This window comes from Rhinichthys klamathensis, unplaced genomic scaffold (genome assembly GCF_029890125.1).
Source record: "Rhinichthys klamathensis goyatoka isolate OS25496 unplaced genomic scaffold, OSU_Roscu_1.1 h1tg000076l_1, whole genome shotgun sequence".
NCBI lineage: Eukaryota > Metazoa > Chordata > Actinopteri > Cypriniformes > Leuciscidae > Rhinichthys > Rhinichthys klamathensis.
The window spans coordinates 746,839-768,697 of record NW_026606618.1 but is presented as its reverse complement, the minus strand read 5'-3'; the positions used below and the strand labels follow the sequence as shown (position 1 = coordinate 768,697).

General features: G+C 38.7%; 1 protein-coding gene across 2 annotated transcripts in view; it reads left to right on the top strand.

Annotated features, from left to right (window-relative positions):
• The window catches only part of ntrk3a (neurotrophic tyrosine kinase, receptor, type 3a), a 219,456-nt gene that overhangs the window by 129,171 nt on the left and 68,426 nt on the right, over window positions 1-21,859 (top strand). For both annotated transcript variants that reach the window (XM_056250806.1, XM_056250807.1), the window contains exons 10-11: window positions 1,796-1,857; window positions 3,762-3,864. In XM_056250806.1, coding sequence (XP_056106781.1) covers window positions 1,796-1,857; window positions 3,762-3,864 — 165 coding nt within the window. The remainder of the gene's footprint in view (window positions 1-1,795; window positions 1,858-3,761; window positions 3,865-21,859) is intronic.

Genomic DNA, 21,859 nt, shown 5'->3' with positions numbered 1-21,859 from the left:
CGAAATGGCAATATCCTTGCAAAAAAACGGGTCTAATAAAACAGTATTTGCCCCAAGACATGTTTAGTGAATTATGCCTAACAGTTCTCTTAAAACTAGGGTTGTCTATTCCTGTTCCTGGAGGGCCACCTTGCAGGAGAGTCTAGCTGGAGTTCTAATTAAACATGCCTGAACCAGAAAATCAAGGTCTTCAGACACTAGAATCTTCCAGACAGGTGTTAAACACAGCTAAACTCTGCAGGACATTGGTCATCCAGGTGCAGGATTTGACACCACTGTCTTATGGTGTGTTCAAGTCCTCCTGGGAAGTTTGTATTTACGAGTTGGGAAGTTGTAATTTATAAAAGCCACTTAAATGTCCTGATTGATAAGCCAAATCCTGGCTTAATCTAAGCCCTGTCTGAGAAACCAGGCAAAAAATGCTTAAATGTTCGTATATAATTCGTATATGTTAAAAATAAAAGATATAGATTGTATTATGTGTCAGCTTGCTTATTTTGCTCAAGATAAGGATTTATTAATTCCACATGTCATGCAAACAAGAAACTATGCTTCTAACCACAAGTCAAGAGTGGAAGTTTCAACCACACAGCTTTGCGATGTTGGGAAAACACCGGGAAACACAGACTCGTTTAATTATTTTGATGACGACGGAACTTTCAACCATAGTTGGCTAACGATGCTTTTGGGAAACACACCCCTGGTTTGTTCTCTATGAAGCCCCTCCATCTGAAAAGTGCAATGTGCTCTGATTGGTTGGATTGGACCAGTGTGTTGTGATTGGTCAACCGCTTCAAGCATGTTTCAGAAATGTCACGCCCCTTAACAAAACCACTACTAACGCAACTCAACCAGGCCTTGCGTGGGAATTAATTCAATGAGGAATGTTGTTGTGAAGTGTACGTTCCCGGAAGAAAACTCAAGACTGCATTTGAGGTGTTTTAGGGAGTTCAGAAACTGCGTACTGATATGGAGAATAACTCCCTTTGGAGTGACTTTGTGTTTTGGGTACTTTCCTGTTATCCGGACCCCACGATGGCCCACCCCTAACCCCGCCCCTAAACCTACCCGTCACTGGGGTAGACCAATCAGGGACGATGGCCTACCCCTAACCCCGCCCCTAAACCTACCCGTCACTGGGGTTAAGACCAATCAGGGACGATGGCCTACCCCTAACCCCGCCCATGGTATATGGTGGTGGGGTCCGGATAACAGGAAAGTACCGTGTTTTGTAACTTCACCAGCGTTCAATTCCTGAATACAATCTTTCCGAAATGATTTGAATGCACAATTTAAATAGTTGCTCAGAGTGAACATTTAATGCATCCATCACCTTTTAAAGGCTGCTATGACCAAACCAATAAAGTTATGTTACCAATCAAGCTAGTTATATAATGTCTGGAAATTAATTAAAAAATGACATAAAATGGAGGGGAAATTAAAACAATGCTAATTTCATGGAAAGATACAGTACATAGCTCCAAAATGTATTACGGTAAATTCAATTTTGTAAATTATATAATGTATATATAAACTGTTTAAAGATAAAGAGCATTTTGACACTTTATCTGTTGTCAAATGTCAGTTGGGATGGTGAAAAAATATATATTTTACACCTATATACATTTTAACGTAAAAATGAACATAATTGAACATAAGACTTTGGACATGTTTGTGTCAATTACCCCAAAATATCTGTTTGGGCTTACAGTTCTGCGTGTCCATGTGGTCTTTTTATTTTCCAAAAGTTTCAGAAATGTTTTCTCTGAACACTAAGCTCTTGTTTGTTTCCTAGTGAGTCCTACTCCGACCGCTATTCCAACCATGACACATCGGCCTGAAGAGGACACGTTTGGCGTGAGTGTTGTTTTCTCTCCTGAGATCGAAAGCACCTATATGAAGTATAATGAGGTTTCCCAAGAACACATGGTAAAGGTGTTGAAAACAAACCCCATTCTAAACCATTTTTCGTTTCGTTCATTTTCCTTCTCACATTGTACCTCCAATCTTCAGGTTCCCTTGTGGCTTGCGTGTTTTACAGCTTCTTTTAAAAAGTATTTTCGTTCTTCTCTGTGCTGTAATTGACTGAATAGAGATTATTTTCTCATCTGAAGATTTAGGGACTTGGGCGACGGCACAAAGAATAAGCTTGGTCCTCGATTGTTTGGATTTCCTAATTATGAGGGAAAGCTTTTTGCTTCAAATAGCTTTATTCCAGCACTTTGACTGCTTTGATTTATTGTTTATAGTCTATATTTTGTGTTTATCTGGAGCATTTAGACATTATATTAAGTTGTATGCTTTGTATTTCCCAAAAGAAAGTGTATCTTGACTGCAAGTTAATCACTATCACTCTCTTAGAATACCTAACATGAATTATTATTATCATAATTTTTTTTTCTTTTATACACTTTGCCCTTCCCTTTTCATGGAATTTATCAAAGCTACTGCTGCCATATGCAACTTATGACTCCAATTATATAAACCTCTCATGATTACAACATCAACATCAATATAAATCATATAAACAAGCCAAGACACGCTTCATAGGTTTGCTGTAAAATTGCTATTTTTCCCCCTTTGCGAGACACTCGAGATTAGACAGAAATATTTATTTGACACGTTTTAGGTTGCTAGTTATGCCATTCCTGGACTGTAGTTTTCTCGTAAAAAGCTTTTAAAACATACATATAGGCAAAGTTGAATTATATTGACGCATGTTTTGAGAATCAAGCATGCTAAAGACATGTTTTGAGAATGAAGCTAATGTCATAGCTAGCATGCTAATAGTACTATTTCTGCAGTGTGTAGAATGTAAACAGCATGCAAATTTGCCCTGTGCGTAAATGTAGAATACCCAGATGACCTGCTATGGTTGCCAAAAATGTGCAACTAAGCATACTGTTTACCACAATGCATTGTGCTTGACTTGACCTTTTATTCCGGTGTGATTAATGAGCCGGAAACAACTTAATATCTACAGTTTTAATATATTTTACCAGACTCAATGCGTCTCATTCACTAATAATTGTGTGTATCTAGTATTTGTACGCACAGGAGAACTTCTCATGAAAATTTCAACAGCACATGAATTTGTTCTTAACCTCGTTCTTATCTAATTTAGAGTATTCTAATAAATGAGCAACCGTGTGCCCAAGGTTAGTAATTTGCATAAATCACTCTCCATATAAGGGTTTTCCTTTCTATTTTCATCTTCACATGATTATAAGGCCACCCAGAATATGTGATTTTTGTACATGTGTTGTTTGTTGTTCCTAAATTTTTTTTTCATAAATTTAGAATGAAAGTTGTCAGGATTTGTTAATGAAAACATTCATACACAGATTTCACACACAAATGCGTGTGCACACAGTTAGTAAATGCTACCCATTATTTTGATCTGACTGTCACAAGTTAAGACATTTTTTTTAACAAACTTTGATTACAAAGTAAAAATGTACTGTTTAATTTTAACATGCAGTGTTATGAGACAACACGTGACAACAGTGTAGCATGCTAATGTTAGTTTTATCCTTCCATATTGAGTAGTATTACACAATTTTATTTGAATTAGTAGGCAGTAAACCGTTTAGACTGTGCAGTTAAGCAATATGCTAGTTTTATGTTCTAAAAATGATCCTGTTTCACTTTAAACCTGCCAAAGCTAAGCTAAGCGCTAACCTGTCTGTGCTGAAATCTTGCTCTCATTTCATATTTTGGTTCTTCAAATAGATTAAATGTTGTGTTTCCTGCTTCTCTAGGTGTCGATTGCGGTTGGCTTGGCTGGCTTTGCCTGCGTTCTCCTCGTCGTTATGTTTGTGCTAATCAACAAATATGGCAGACGTTCAAAGTTTGGCATGAAAGGTAAGCCAGTGTAAACTATTCAGCGGGAAACTTGGCATGTTGCTTTATTAGTGAATAAGTGTGACATCAACTGAGAAATTTGTTTTGTACCAACGACTTGTGTGAAGAAGAAAAACGATATGCTAATTCTTATGCTTTCTATTTTAGCAGTTTGTTCTGTCTCAAACTGTTGAGTTGAGCGTCTCTGGATATTTGACATTTTAAGCGTGTTCAGCTAGGCGATATCAGGTTGTATTTTGCAAATGTTAATTTGTGGGAGTTTGAACGTGTATATACATTTTTAGTTGTTCATTAAACTGAGTCAAAATGGGTGTCGTGTTTACCGATTTCAAGAAATAATGAGCCTGATGGAGTTTCAGCCACGCTTTTAGTCCCTAAATAGGATTCATATGTCACTGTGCTGGATGGACCCTTGGGTTTGTCTGAGTTCCAAAGCCTATGCGTTGCTGGCGAGCAGTTAGAGGACGCCATAGTTAGCCATCGCCTTGGTTACGTGCTGGGATGGTGGGATGCTAGGCTCAGTCATGCTTTCCTGATTCTCCAATGGGTTTGGCAGTGTTGTTGTTTTCCTCTCTCCTCTCAGAATCCTCCAAAGCGTGATCGGTTTGGCTACCCGTGATGCATTTTGGCTGCTTTTTTTAGCCAGAGAAGTGGGAAACAACCCTGTTTTGTATCCCAGCTCTGACATTAAAAGCAGACATTTCACATTTTCCCCCTTGACACCTCACTCATTGTAAATATGAGTCATCCAGACGTCATATAATGGCTTCGCAATGAACATTGCATGTGACATGTAGGCTCGTGTGGAACCGTGCAACGCCAATTACAATACAACCAACACAAATGCTCATGTATCAAAGGGATAATTAATGTGATGCTTTCAGTCCCTGGAGCCTCTTGCCATGTTATATTTTTCATTCAACATCAACTGGAATCTAATCATTGGCTCTGTCTGGTGGTAGCGGTGTCAGAGTGCCCATAAGTCCCTGCTACGGCGCAGACAGAGCTCTAAATGAATGTGTGCCGTGTTGGCTGACTCTTGCCTTGGCACAATGCCACGTTCATTGACTTTCTCCGTTGCACTTTGGTTCCCACGGGGACATTCTTTTTTCCCCCCTCCTCTCTTTCTACCGTGTTTTACAACCGCTACCCTTGTCTCTTCTCTCCACCAATCCCTTTATACCCTCCCACCCTCTTCCGTCTGTTACCCCCCACTCTTGTTGACAGAAAGCGAGAACTCTCAATCCTTTTTTAACTAAGCTAATTAATTGGAGATTAAGCCGATAACTTAAACGGATGTGGAATTAAGCAAGAGAATGGAGGAGGGAGGAGAGCCCTGGATGGTGCTGGAAGAAGTCCGGCAGCCTGTTCCGGCTCGAGCCGACTTGTTCCGGCTCTTTAGGTCTCCAGCAATTTACAGAAAGATGATTGTTGTGCTTTGGTTTGCTTGTACCCCATTATTCAGACTCTAAAAAGAAAGAACATCCATCAACTCTAGTAAAAGGCCTCTTTTACACGAATTTAAAGGGTAAATTCATGAGACACGGCTTTTTATTGGAATCTTGTGAATATTAGCTGAATAATTTGCATTTAGCACTTTTTTATATCCTTTAGTTACTTCATTGTTGTGTAAAAATCATTACAGTGAGTGCTATTGTGCTGATAGACATTAACCAATTTTATATGCATTTTTTATCGTATGAAAACATGTTATATATTTATATATATTAGGGGTGTGACGGTAGGCCTAGACGTATTCGAACTGAGAATTTTTGTTGTGTCTTTCGGTTCTTTACGCATGTGTACCGATGAATAGCCCATTGCAGCCCATGTACCACTATTAACCACCAATAATCACAATAAGCTCTGTTTTCTCTTACTTTTGATAAGAAACAAAGTCTCATCTCTCAAATTCTGTCCATTTTTATCACAAAATTTAATATTATAGTAATGTGTAAATAAGGGCTCCCTATATATAGTTTACAGCATTAGCAGAGATTTTTTTATCCTTAAGAAATTTTTTAGATAAATATTTATATTTATTTGTTGTTGTTGAATAAATGCGTTTCACTTTTTGAAATTGTTAGTGTCTTGAAGGCAGTTTTACCACAGTGCCCGCATTCTGCTATAGTATCAGACTTCATTTCTTGGCCTTGTTTCTACTTTGGCCCTCAAGTCTGACCTCAGAGCCGTAAACTCCTGGGGATAAAATGTGGCCTTATGTCACCCTATTCAGCGATTTTATTATTCCTTTATTCAAAATCAAACAGTAGTCCTTTCTGTCCGACTGTCTCGGCTGAGAGCTGTGGAAGAAGCTGTTTGTGCTCTGGTATTGAGACTTTACATTATTCTTTTGGTTCTCATCCAGTGCGATGAATGAGAGTTGTTCATATGAACTGAGGCATAAATAATCTTAATCTACTCCTGTGGTGAGAGAAAGATTTGGTCCAGGGGACGCACAAAAGTCCTTTAAAAAACATTAGTAATTCTCTGAAGTACTTGTAGATCAAGCTGTTCAGGCAGATAGCGCTTTTTGTCTCCATTTTGGATGTTTTTGGAGGTACATCACTTCCTATGTTGTCTCCTCAAATGCTTCCTGGTGGAGACCGAAAGAGAGAGATATCTGAAGAGATCTTGGTCCAGTCTTTGTTCATCTGCAAGTGCTTCCTGGCTCCACCTGGCTCTCTATAGCAGGACCGCAGGGTGTTTAAAGTCTCCTGATTCTTATTCCAGCCTGCATCTTACGTCTGAGTTAAACTTTCTCTGAGGGCTCGCAGTGAGATCCCATTATTACCATCTTAAATCTGACAGCAGGGCTCTCACACAAATGGAAAAAGCTTTTTTTCTCTCTTTAAAGTCCTTACATCTGAGAGAGAATATGTGTGTAAAATATATTTGTGTGTGTGTATGAGAGATCTGTAGCTCCAGTGCCTGCATTCATCCTTCTGGTTCAATAAAATAGACAGCCGTAGTAGTTCTCCACTCCCAGACTTCATTTCTGCGGATATGGAGCTCGACTGCTTTGCTTCAGGTTACCCGGGGAAGTCTATTTAATCGACTCGAAGCATATTGCTCATTAAAGAATAAGTGATCTGAAAACATCAATAGCACATCACACTTCCTGTGATTTACTTATATCTGATTGTTTTTGTCACTTTTTTTTTTTAACTCTTTGGTGATGTTTTTTCCTCGAAGACTTCCATGGTGTGCCAGTCAATTAAAAGTGTGTTTGAAACGGATGGAGTTCTACTTCACAGTTAAGAATGATTTACTTAACCCCAAAAGACCTCTTTTACGAGTCTAAGGCATGAATTCATGAGCCATGGATTATTATCTCTTGTAATGAATGATTTGGAAGTTCATCCTTGAGATGCTTAATTGTTGTGCAGCAATAATGGTAATGAGAGCTATTATGCAGATAGATAGATAGATAGATAGATAGATAGATAGATAGATAGATAGATAGATAGATAGATAGATAGATAGATAGATAGATAGATAGATAGATAGATAGATAGATAGATAGATAGATAGATAGATAGATAGATAGATAGATTTATCCTCTTATGATGAGGATGATGATCCTACTTGGTCATGGGTTCTGTTACATTGCCGAGAAATTGTTCAAAGTGGTTTTTCTTCAGTCATTTGGTCCCTTTTAAAACATGTTAGCATTTATGCTAGCAGCTCTGAGATACAAAGCAAGCCAAGTACCTTCATCTCAAGCTTTAGTTGTTGCAGAGATCAACCCATAGAAATCCTCCCTAGGTTGTTTCCTAGTTTCTTTTCCCTCATCTATAATGCTCCAGTGCATCTAATGAGAGATGGTGTGCTAGCAGGACCCTGATTCAACTCCAGCAAGGCTAGTGTGACACCAGTTGGATATTGTTCATTCTGTATTTTTACATCTAACGTGCAAGCACGCTTGATTTATTTCTGTGTTGAGGTTTCGGGTTATAATTACCGATCTTTTTGAACAGCATAATGAAGAGGAGATGAGGAAAGAGGACCCATGTGCGACCTCATTTGTTCTCATTGACAAGGGTGGTAATCGGTGATCGATTATAGATGGCCAACCTGCAGTGGATACAGCCACACACACACACACACACACACACACACACACACACACACACACACACTCTTCAGCTTTCCTCAGTTCTGGCCTCGCTGCTTTGATTCTGACCTCAGCAGGTGTAGTCTGCTGAGTTTGCTTTACTGTGAAATCTCCCATATAAAGCATTTTTTATGTTTCCGCCTCTGTAGCTGGAAATGACCCATTTTATTGTCGCACCGTCAAACAAATGTCTTTCTCTAGGTTCTCTCTTTAGCTTCTGTCTTCCTACTTTCTGTGTGTCTTCCTTCCTCTTCCATTTTTTATATCTTTCCCCTCCCTTCCCCTTCCATTTTTTCTATCTCTTCCTTCCTTCCTTCTTTCCTTTCTTCCTCCTACTTTACTAATTTTCCTCCTACTTTTTCCTCATACTTGGAACTTACTTTCTGTCTTCCTATGTTTTTTGTCTGCTTCTTTCATTCCTTTCTTCTTTCTTTCATCCTTCCATTGCAGCAGCCATATCACCCTGTAGCCCAAGACTGGTTGCCCACTGAAGCTAAGCAGGGCTGAGCCTGGTTAATACCTGGATGGGAGACCTTCTGAGAAAACCAGGTTGCTGCTGGAAGAGGTGTTAGTGAGGCCAGCAGAGAGCGCTCACCCTGTGGTCTGTGTGGGTCCTAACGCCCTAGTATAGTGACGGGGACACTATACTGTCAAAGAGCACCGTCCTTCGGATGAGACGTTAAACCGAGGTCCTGACTCTCTGTGGTCACAAAAAATCCCAGGATGTCTTTCGAAAGAGTAGGGGTGTAACCCCGGCATCCTGGCCAAATTTGCCCAGTGGCCACCTGTCCATCATGGCCTCCTAATCATCCCCATATATACTGATTGGCTTCATCACTGTCTCCTCTCCACCAGTAAGCTGGTGTGTGGTGAGCTTTCTGGCGCAATATGGCTGCCGTCGCATCATCCAAATGGATGCTGCACATTGGTGGTGGTTGAGGAGATTCCCCCCTTCAATGTGAAGCGCTTTGAGTGCCTAGAAAAGCGCTATATAAATGTAATGAATGAATGAATTAATTAATTCCCTTCTTTTTTTACCTTCCCAATTTTTTTGCTAACGTGCTTCCTACTTTATTGTTTCTTCTTAGTTTTCCTTCCTTTCTTCCTTCCTTCCTTCCTTCCTTCCTTCCTTCCTTCCTTCCTTCCTTCCTTCCTTCCTTCCTTCCTTCCTTCCTTCCTTCCTTCCTTCCTTCATTCTTTCCTTCCTTCATTCTTTCCTTCCTTCCTTCCTTCCTTCCTTCCTTCCTTCCTACTCTTCCTACTTTTTCTTTTTTTTCCTTCCTTCCTTCCTTCCTTCCTTCCTTCCTTCCTTCCTTCCTTCCTTCCTTCCTTCCTTCCTTCCTTCCTTCCTTCCTTCCTTCCTTCCTTCCTTCCTTCCTTCCTTCCTTCCTTCCTTACTTATTTACTCTCTTCCTACTTTTTCTTTTTTTTTCCTTCCTTCCTTCCTTTCTTCCATTTTCCCATTTTCTTTCAATCTCCTTCCTTTCAACTTTCTTTTTCCTTCCACCTTCCAAGTAACTTACTTTTTATCAGGTTTACCCTTTGTTCCCCCATTCCCCTCTTCTTTGTTTTACTTCCTTCCTTTCACTATAAACCTACTTGCATTTTGCGCAAGCACATGAAAACTACTTGATTTATGGTTGCACAGTGGAGACTACAAAGACTACAGGTCTCATCCATTTGTTTGTGATTCTTGGTGGGCTTGGAACCACATTCATATTTTACTTGTGTCCATTTTTATCTGATGTAAAGCAACTGGCTGTGCTATTTCAGAGTTCAGCACCTTCCCTTTAGGGAATGCAGAGATTCATCTGGTGATATAACATCGGAAGAAGAAGAGAGGAAAAAGAGGCTTTTAAAACAAAAAGAACAGGACACGAGAACAAATGATTCTATTAAGCATCCGCTGCTTGTCGTCCTTCAACGATAGATTCCCTGCCAAAAGGGCGGATGGAATAAAATTCTTCTTTTTTTTTTTACCTCTTAGCAGTGGCCTTTTATCTAAATACAATCTCATTCTTTGCCCAGGAAGCTTTAGGTGATGCTTAGCTTTGAACCAGGACAACATAACGATATTAGCATTATGAAATTATAAAGCAAAGGCACTGAGTGTGATATGCGTGGCTTTTCTTTTGATTCAGATGATCCCTTAAGCTTTGTACTATTTCTCTCTACAACATGGTCACTAAAGACATTCTGAAGTTTTTACTTTATATAGTTAGTCATTAAAACTATTGGTAATTACATTTGCATAGGTTTGTCACAGGTGACTCCATTGGACTATTGGGGTGCAAAAAGCAATGCTATGGCCTGCACCTGGGTACCAATACTTACTTCATTTTTTATCAGTGGTGGCTTGTTTTTTCTTTACACGCTGGCTTTGATGAGTGTATCATGGGACTAATTGTGCCGGACTACTTAAAAATCAAGATCAATAACAACATTCAATCCTCTGCCATCTCTACCTGCCGCTTAGCTGGCTTACAGAGTCAGGATCTCACTCTCTCCACGGTTGATTGGAGTTGCCAGTGATGGCCTGAACTGCACTGTCATTTGTCACTGTCCATTTTTCCGCGGTGTCTACCTCTACCTCCCATGACCCCCCGCCGCATGAGAGCAGGCACCTGCGCTCCGAGAACCGGCCTCCACGTGTCAGCCAGTGAACTGGAGCTGCCAGATCAGGGGCGGGGCCTGACAGGCATCGTATTAAACTCTGACACACACACCACGACTCTCTCCCGTCTCCTCTGTGACTAACCAACCGCTTTCAGCCCGAGCACCTCCACCTTGTCCGCTTCGATCGCCTTCAGTCTATTCTGGCCTCTATCACCCTGACACTTTCCCTTCAGCTTCCTGGTGCTGGGTGCACTCTCTTCCCCCTTTCCCCACATCCACCTTCCCAAACGTCTGTCACAGGGGTTTTTCCTTTCCTTTGTGCACCATTACCTGTGTAGCGCCGAAGGGCGATTAGCACACACCAGTGAAACAAAGTATATCACTTCTGACTGGCTCTCAGCCATGGAACCAGAGGAGGGAGCAGCAGCACTGCTCAGAGTGCTGATGTAGTCTCTATTCTGATGAAAGTATAAATAACCACAAGGATTTCATTTGGGTCAAAATTGGACAAACCCAGCCGTTGGCTTCATTTTTTTGATTAAATATTTTTTAACACAACGGTTGGGTTCGTCCATATTTCACCCAAATTTGGGTCAAAACAACCCTGCATTTTTTAGAATGCATGTTATTTGAAAAGTTTATTTAATACTTTTGGTTTTAATTTATGAATATTTTCAATTTGATCATTGAAAATTATAATATTAATTACTACTAATTTGTGTATTGTTTATTTCTATCCTATTCAAAGAATACTGAACAAAAATGTATCTCAGTTTCTACAAAAATATTGAGTAACAAAAACATTTGTTTTCAACATTTGACAATAAGAACCATTATTAATAACTGAGCACCAATAATAACTGAGCACCAAATCATCATATTAGAATTATTTCTGAAGGATCATGTGACACTGAAATAATGATGCTGAAAATTCAGCTTTGCCATCACAGGAATAAATTACATTTTAAAATATATAAAAATAGAAAACAGTTACTTTAAATTGTAATAATATTTCAGAATATTGTCGTTTACTGTATTTAAAAAAAAAACTTAGTTTTTGGCCTGTACTGTATATGAAATAAACATATGTGAATGTATATAGACGTGTGTGTGTGTGTATAATATACTTATATAAAATTGTTTTGCTTATTTGTAAGGCATTCATATTGTTTTGGCAGCCACCTTAATGCAGTTTAATGGCCATCTACTGTAAATTTAACAGCCTATTAAAGATTGACATACCTTTATATCATATTTTAAAATCAATGAATATGGCATAGTGGCCAAACAAATGCATAATCTATGTTTTATTCAATAGAATGCAAACAGGGGGGGATTTATCAACCCAGACGTACCGGTCAGCTAGCCAACATTGATAGCATGCTGCCAAGAATCTATGTATTAAACTAGACATGTTCTGTTTACATCACTGCAAAAAGCTCCTCAAAGCCAGATGAACATTTGTACGAAACAAGAAAAATGCAGCATTCAGATCAGCTTCTTTTCTATCTCCATGTGCAGGGCTTAAGAAGGAGAAAATGGCACTGTTTTCCATCGCCCGCAGGCCTCGTTCCCATCTGCCATCGTTTCTTTGCTCTGAAACAAAACAGGAGCCCCTCAGACCTTTTTATTTATTTACTGTATGGCAGTTAAAGATAGATGAGAAGAACCCTGGAGAATCTGGCTCCCTTCCACTGTCAGTGTCCTAGAAATAGAACAGAGCGATGAAGGGGCAGAGCCTTCATAATCGCCGCAGTATCAAAGACAGGACCCTAATGAAAAGAAGGCCGACCGAGGAGGCTTATGGGACTCCTCGGGCAAGCCACTCCATCTGAGCTTCTGCCAGGGTCGTCCTGGGAATGTGTTGACTTTCGCAGGGCTTGAATGCTTGTACATCTTAGTACATCCATACAACAACAAAAAAGATTTGGAACGTTGATGGATGCCAACTATGGCAGGTTTTTTCCACCCCATTAGAAATTCACAGACGAGGGAATTGCATCAGCAGTTACAAAACTTGTGAGTCGGCTAAACTTGGTACATTTTCCAAGACTATTTACTATTCTACCAATTAGCGATGTAGTTTGTTAGTTGTAAATATATCTGTCCTAAACTGTGTTAGTAAATAGTGTTGGACATTTTGAAACCATATCCGTACCGACTGGGCCAGATCGGCAAAGAATGGAATGATTGAGCAACGAAAACGGTTCGGCTCGACAGTGCAAACGCGGCTTTTGATTCATTCTAGTGAATCGGTTCATCCTAAAGATCTACTTTCTCATTTGTAGCACAGGAAAGATTGATTCATTCTAGTGAATGGGTTTTTGCTAAATTTTCTTCTCTCTCATATGTAGTGTTGAAATGTGTGATTCATTCTAGTGAATCGTTTTGTTCTAGATGGTCCATCTCTTACCTGAAGTGTTGGAATGTTTGATTCATTCTAGTGAATCAGTTTGTTTTAAATGGTCCCCTCTCTCACCAAATAGTGTTGGAATGTTTGATTCATTCTACGGAATCGGTTCACCCTAAAGGTCCTCTTTCTCATTTGTAGCATAGGAAAGGTTGATTAAATTTAATGAATCAATTCATCTTAAGCATGCAGTCCTCTCTCTCATTCTATATGCTGTATTATAAAGTTTGATTTACTGTGAATCGGTTCGTTCTAAACGGTCCCCTCTCTCACCTGAAGTGTTGAATCAGTTTGTCCAAAATGGTCCTTTCTCTCTTATGTAATGTTGAAAAATAAGACAAATGATTCACAACAAATGATTCATTGATTCAAGTCCCTGTACTATATTTTTGACTTGGAAATAGGATGTTTTTGTTGTATTTAGTAAACATTTACCTGTTCAAGTTTGATACTGTCACCTTAAAGTTAATCTTTTCAAAACCACTTCATGTTTTTGTGCAAGTACAAATTATTAAATTATAAATTATATTATTGTATATATTTGTTATAGTTCTTGATAAAAATAGGCTAAGTTGAAGTTCTGCATAAGTAGCTTCAATGAAGTTTGCTGGAAAACAGTAGCTTGTAGTTTGACTAAAGGATGATTAGCTTTTAGCTTAGCATGCTACACTTTCAAAGTAGCTTCTCCAACACTGTTAATTATTTAGTTGAACTCAAAGCATGAAATTGATTTTCATTTCAAACTAATGTAGTTTGGCTCAAAGAATTATGTTTAAAAAAGTCAAGGCCCAAGGCGGGCTAAAGATTTGCGGTGTCGCTAGGCTCCGAATGGCCATGCGTTAAGAGTTTCACCCAAATATGTGGGCATAAAACAGGCTGTTCTACTCGCTCCCCTAAGGAAAGCAGTCTTCAGCAAATGTTCATTAGCATTTTAATTGGATGCTTAAAGATATACATAATTATAAGTTCCCTCGCAGAAAAGTGAATGTTTAAGTACTGTCTTGTAGTGCTAAACGGCTGTATACCCACTTGTACTTAGGCGATCAGTGTTCCCTGGTGTTATATGTAAAGGTGGAGCTGAGTCAGGAACAGGTAGTTGGGACAGATGAATGGCCTTGGAAATTCAGCACATTTTTGCAATGCTAAAATGTAGTGGATAATGAGGCACTTGAGTTTACTTATGGTGTAAGCAGTGTGGCTGCTGCATTTGATATGCTGTTTGTCATAATTTGTGGTTGTTTTTTTGCCTGCATCAAGCATGTTTTTTTTCTTTTTCTCAGAATGCAGATAAGTAAACAGTTTTTCCTTGCTGTTTTTGCTACAGCATAACTACATGTATGTATTGTGTGTGTTTATAATGATTTTTGGCATATATATAAACAACACATACACACACACATGCATTATAGTTGTTGGTCTTTTTGTATTTGCACATTAAAGATGAACAGACTGTTAATCTGTTTATTAGTGGTAGGGATTTTTCAGCGACCCTTTCTACAGATTGCATTATTACAAGTGTCAATGAATTTGTTTTTAGCGAGTCATTTGAAGCATTCACTCAGCTGATTCATTCAAAAACACTGAATCAACAAGAGGCTGTCTTTGATTGAGTCACTGAATCATTCATTCGTCCGATTTGATCAAAGTCCCTGATTCTTCGGTAACACCACTACTGTGGATTAATTCTGCTGTGGCTTTGTCTATTTTAAATTTATTTTCAGAAATAGTTCCAAGCAAAGTAATGTACAATATTGTGTTTAAAATGTAAGTTACTTAATAGTTTTAATCCACAAATAGAGCTGCAACTATGACATGAGCCATGAAGTTTTCTTGGCACCGCAGTGACATGCGACTATATGAAAGTGGCTCTGTTGATGTCTGGTCCCACAAGCCTAAGATGGTTTCGAAATCCTGTGACAGTGACTGTTAAAATGGTAGATCCTTGGCCAGAGACGTTTCTTCTTATGTAGAGAGATCTGATGGTGAGCTTTGTTCAGCCCTACTTTGGGAAGCTTCAAACAGGCAGGCCTGTAGCAACCCAAAAGAATCCACAGTCCTCAGCTGTCAAGACAGCAGGCTAATTGGTGAATATCTCAAGCTTGGCTAATGTCTGACTGTTGTTTAAAGAAGAAAAAGGGGTGGGACTTCCCTCATAAGGAAGTTCAATGGCTGCTTTGATGGTGTGTTTATGCTAGTTCTCTGCAGGCCGCTCGGTTTCTTGTACATGGTGCCGCTTCGCAGCAGACCAGTGGTGGGGGGCACATGGGAAATTTAGGAGAAATGTCTGATGAAACTAATTACGCTACATTCAAAGGAACTTCTGCATGTTGGATTGGTCTGTGCGTTTGCTTTTTTGGGGGAAACTTTCAGACAGCTCCCCTCAGTTAGAGCTAATGCTGTTTCATCATGTACGGTAATGAAAGTGTTTGGATGTGCAGCGAGGTTGAACGATTTTTTGAAACTTGAGAGTTGATTTCTACAGTATTTAATGATATTCAGCTGATAATACAAGTATATCTTATGTTCACTCTTTCCTCAGGCAAAAACATTGACGACTAAACCAAGAGAGTAACATGAGGGATGTCCCACACTATGTCTAAACCGCTTAACGTTTCCAGTATTGATCATAAAATCATATTAAATCAATGAATATTTAATATACAGCTATATACCATATAGGATTTGGACCACTGCAGTTTTTTTTATTTTATTTTTTAACATACATACATACAATATATATGTATATGTATATATATATATATATGTATCCACCGGCAGCTGTGGTTGCCAGAAATTTACCGTATAAAATACAGTAGCAAGACTTTACAGTAGCAAGGTTTTACAGACTTAACTTAAAATTTACAGAAATAAACCATATTTCACTATCTGATATAAGGTTAATTTACCGACCTATTGAAGTATTAATATCTGTTTTGTACCATCGTAATACACTGACAACCAACAATCACAGCAGTGATGAGAGTCACATGAATCAAAGCTCAACACGTGCAGCTCTTCCACAAGAAAGTTAATATTAATATATAGAAGCTGCACAGTGTCATTCACACAAACATTAAACCGTCATGGTAACACACATGAAATTTTAAAAAGGCAATAAACATTAATTTAACAACATTATATGTCACATACAACCCTAATGTACATAACTGATTAGAAAAAGACTAAGCAAACTATGAAGAAACAGTTATTTCAACAAAAATACATCAAATGCGAAGCGTCACGCAGGGAATTGTGGAAATGTCAATTTACGGTTTTTCACTGTAAATTATACGATGAGTTGTTCATTTTCACTTTCAAAAACTGTAAATTTAACAGTATTTTACAGTAAAATTACATGAAATGTACCATTAGATCTATCACAGTTATTTACCGTAGTAAGGAATCAGGTTCTGTTAACCAATTAACAGTTTTTCACTGTAGCATTTTTACAGTCTTTTACCATTAAAATCACTATCATTTTTTATAGTGTACAATATATAGAATATACAATAAGTTTTAGTCAACCAACTGTTGACTCAACTAATTAATTCAGAAATGCTAATATAGGAACAGAAACTGACTGTTAATGATTTATTTGGATCATTTAGGCTACTCAACCGATTTGTTGAAAAGCACGGTTTTTATATCACTTGTTTCACTTTAGATTTGCCTTTACATAAATAAATTACATTTTAAAATATATTCAAATAGAAAAGTTATTTTAAATTGTAAAAATATTTTACAATATTACTGTTTTCACTGTATTTTTTTTATCAAATAATTGCAGCAGTGGTGAGCATAAGTGACTTCTTTCAAAAACAACTTACCAACTCCAACCTATTGAAGTAGCAACAACAGAGAAGTGTGCTCACGGTTCTTTGTGAATCTGCAGAGCTTTCTGCCATCATCAGTATATTTTAGCTGCAGTGTTTTCATCAGTGTGTGTAGATGCCCTCAGGTTGGAGCTCAGTTCTCCAGTGACTGGCCTGCGCACTGGGCCGGTGTCCTCATTGAATGGGGCCTCTGGATGGTTCTTTCCCTGGGGCTCCTCGCAAATGAGAACTCCGGCTTCTTAATGTTTCATGAGGAGATCTTTCAATTTTTAACTAGCTGGGAATAATTGTTGTGTAATCACAAGCCGTTTTCCTTAATTATTCATTTGTGAAGTTCAAGAGAGGCACAGTAAAGGAGCTGGTGAAGAAAGGGGCAGGAAAAAATAGAGGGATAGAAAAAGTGGCAATTTCGGGTTGATGGATAAGGATAAATGAATCCACTGAGAGCCACTTCCTGTGTTCCTCCTTCAGTTCACAGCTCTGTCTTTAATGGCCCCCAGCCAGCTAGGGGGCCGTTAACTCTTTATTTTTTTTTGCTGTATTTTTAAACCTGGCAAGGAATTATGGACTTTTCCTGTTATTGGATTTCCTATTAAAGCTTGACACTGCAGGTTGTCAATGAACAAAGATTCCTTCCTATTCTTTATGGGGACACTAAGCTATCTCTGGGGTAAAAGTGGTGACTCCAGCCGTGTGTGCATGATGTTTACTAATTGGGTCTTGAACTAAGGTTAAGATCTTCTTCTTAAAGTAAGATAAATAAAGATAAATAAAGCATATCCTTTGAAAGTCGACATGTTCTTGTTTTGGCATTGACCCTTGTCTTATCACATCAACCTATTTTCTGCAGAAAAGGCCCACTTGCTATTGTGAGTAGGTGAAAACATTCTCCGTATAAAACCGTCATTTACCAACAAAGCATTATTAAATCGTTTACTTATGGTTTGTGATGTAGTTACTGCCAGATCCAATACAGATGGATGCTTCAACTTTGAACTAAAGTTTCTTTGCGAACTCTGATACACTGTGCCTCGTTTACAAAACAAAATACTCCGATAAACATTATCCGACGTGATCCAGGATGCTATTAAAATAAACCATCCACTTGTTTCCGACACTGGGATCCTTCTGAAGTCTGTACAGAGACGCAAAAAAAGAGCTGTTTAAACTGGACGCTTCAAAGAGAATGTTCTTTCACTCTTCCATTTGTCCTGTTGTCGACAGACTCAAGTCCATGGAGTCTGTCAGAAACTGAGCGTGCATCTGTATACTGTATCCAGTGTTGAAAGCCTCAGTGATTATAATTGGTTATATTTGTTTTTGACGCAACGCAACGCTCGCATCCAGTGTAGGTGAATGTCAGCCGCTAAGCAACTGAATGCCATAGCTGGGACTTGGTGGGATGATGTATATCTATTCGTCAATGTCTTGCTCTGGAGGCAGTCATATGCAAATGTATTTGCCTGTGTAACATCACAGATCCCGCAATATCAAAACGAGCTGTTCTGGTCAAAGCATGAGCTGTGCTTGTGGAAGAACACCTGTGCTTTCCCTCTCTCTAATGGGCTAGCTGGCACACATTTGAAGGACCTAGCCTCTTGTCAGCAATTAGACACCTGTGCGGCTGTGCATAGGCATGCAAAGAGCGTGCACGATTTGCAGACGTTCCATTTAGCTGGATTCACACGGCATCCTTTGTACAGCACGTTCTGTTGCTTCCATAAGAGGTCGCATATGCTTCGCTCCTTGGGGAACGTTAGCCTAACTAGCCTTGTGTGGTTCCAATATGCGATTTCTATATAATGTCAAACACATCTCTAATACAGCTGCCAAAATCCAAACCAGTTCCATATGCTGTAACTGGAGCAGTTACAGATTAACCTTGTTGCAGTTGATTTAAATGGTTTGCATTTTAGATGTGGAATTTGAGAAGCCCCTAAGTGCTTCTTCACGGCCCGCCAGCAGACCACAGTGGAGCAGTTTCCTATCGCCACGTCGTGCATTCATTTCATCTAGAAGGCTGTGGGGACAAAGTGGATAATACCTTAACTAAGAGCCTTTTAAATTAAAATTGGTAATTAAGTGCTTTTGTTTTGGCATTGTTTGTCGCATTTATTGCTTCTTGCCATTGTTCGTCTGCTCTCCTTTTAGCCTGTGTCAAAACATGCAGAATATTTAGTCTGATAATGGAGTTGTGACAATGCAGCAGCAGAAATGTAACATTGCATTTTTAATGGCTGTTGGCATCTAGAGATGCTGGATATTTAGTGGGGCTTGCTAAGTCTTGCTATTTCTCTTATTTTAGATGTTATAGCCTGGTTTCAAGGACAGGGCTTAGATTAAGCCAGGGTTAGGCCTTAGTTAAATTAGGACATTTAAGTCGTTTTTATAAATGTGACTTTAAAAAAAAACATTACTAGTGACAAAACAATGGCACTGACATGTTTTAAGATATGTTAGTGGAAGTTGCTTTCAGTTAAACAGCTCTAACATGTGTTTTAGTCTGGGACTTTGTCTGTGAAATGGGGAGATGGTGTGCAATAAAGTAAGTGATCAGGCTTTTTTTGTTGTGTTTATGGTGTATTTTGTCTGGTAGATTTAAAATGAATCTATGGTCCCCCCCCCCCCCCCCAAAAAAAAAAAAAAAACCCATGACCATTCCAACAGCTTACTCTCGTCCCAGCTGCAGGCATCCCTCTCTAGGTGTCATAAATGTGACGTGCATCAGTTTGCAGGAGTGGCAGGTGAAATTATGTGTGTGAAAAATTCTCGTATTGATTTCGCAACGGTCAAAGTTGGAAGGTCACCAATCATCTTTGGCTGTGACATGCAGTATCTGTCCACCTGTCTCCAGTGAATGAGTTGGGGACCTCGGGGCAGCTGGACTGCAGCAATGAAATCAGAAAACAACTCTGGCCCACACACAAAAACACACACACACACACACACAGCATTTACTTGGTTAGTTTTGTGAACTAAATCAATAGCTTTCAACTAGCCTTGTTCATACTCTTTGTCTAATAAAATTCAGGCAAAATGATGCCTCTCCTCCATCTCTCTGGGCTATTTACCTACTTACCGGGGGAATACGTCTTGCCTAATTCCCGTCTTAACTCTCCTGTGGTATCAGGACTAGCAGACGGGCAAAACAAGCCCATCATTCTTTCAGGCAATCACATCCTATAAATAAATGGGCGGCAATTAGAATGAGAAATGTGTGTGTGCACAGCGTTCCCTCAGTTCCCTCTGAGATAGCTGTCACTTTGTGGTCTACTTTCACCATCATAGTGTTTTTTTAAAGTCCCACTCTCGCGTACATGTGATACCCCAAGCTTTGTGAAGCTGGCTGTCTGATGAAACTTTGTTTTTCGAAAGACACCTTAAGATTATGAAAAAAGGAAAGGTTCTTTAGGACAGCCAAGAAAAAAAATGAATCCGCTTTGGGAAAGATAATTGCCTGTCAATCATGTTTTATACAGAATGAGGCCATTTCAAATAAGGATTTGGGATCCGGGAGACTGTTGCTTTTTGGTGGGTGTGTGGGTGCATGTGGATCTATACAGACGCATCACTGTTCATCAGTGTCATCTTTTCCCATCGATACAACCAGACCAGAAAAATATAGTTGTACCGTGTTCATGCAACGTGTGCCATTCACTTACTGTAGTTTCACTCTCATTTATCAGGTACCCAAGGTCTTGGTTGTAGTTTGTTTTATTTTTTTATGAAATGGACTGATAAGCAAAAGTGGGGTAAGTGGATAAAACAGTGTCTTTCCAGTAAAATAGTTATAATGAATATGTAATTGTTGTCATTTGTACATCTCCAAGTAGTTGGATGTTGGAGCAACATACAGCAAATGTTTTGGCAACGTTTTGGATTTAGGATGTGTTCAAACTTGTAGTTCTGTTTTTCTGTTGGTTCTTTTGGTTCTTTTAGTCCGTCCAAAAACGAAAATTATGCATTTAGTCCTGGAGCCAGCTGCATAAACATAACTATTATGTAAAGTCTTAAGATCTAGTATGACCCACTAGAAGTTAATCAAGAGACTGTCAGTCTTACTTTTCGGTATCAAATTAGGCTAATGTACGTTTTTATGTAACTGACTTAAAAAAGTTATGAACAGTCTTAAAGATCATTTTTTTAATAACTTGTAAAACTAGTCTTAGCGGTTTATGCAACCGGCCCCTGGTTTGCGTAGCGTTCACACTGTCGTTTTTAAGACCGAATCTAAAGATACAATATAACAACAACAAAAAATGGTGTTTGTCATATTTTTTATGTGACAATTTACAGAACATCCAAAAACAATCCTGTATGCAGGGCCAAATGCGCTCTTTACGTATAAAAAAAGATACATTTTCTTGTGAAGCAACAATGCATAAGATAAAATAAACTTATATTCTCAATACAGTCTATGAGGACAAATCTTAATATCTTATGCACTTTTGTGTCATGTAAATGTATCTTAATCTTGAAGGACTTTTAGATATTTTACCTAGAAAGTTAGACACAATGCTCATTAGGATTAGGATTATTTTCAGTGCAAGTGTACATTGCAAGACGTGAATGAGGTCATTATTTGGAAAACTTTGCGGTCTATTTCGTACTTGCGCACAAATGTCTAAAAACCTGTTAAAATGAGCACATTCATATTCTAAACTTTAAACGTTGTGTAAACATGCTGAACGTTCTTAACATCAGACAGGAAACATTTTAGAGATTCAAGACTAAAATAATTTTACAAATACATTGTTACATGAGAGCACACACTTTAAAAAGATGTCTCAACTTTATAGTACAGTATTATTCTCATGGCAAAGCGAGTGGAAAATCCATTATATTTACATTGTAGGAGATAAATGAGTCTCTATATTAGAGACCAAAATTTCTCCTTCTATTGATCTTGGTGTTGCCAGTATTTTGTACTTTACTGTTTTCCTGCTCTGCCAGGGACAGATCGTGTCGATTTTAAATCATTGAGCTTGATAATTGGCTTCAATTGTACAAGTCATTTAC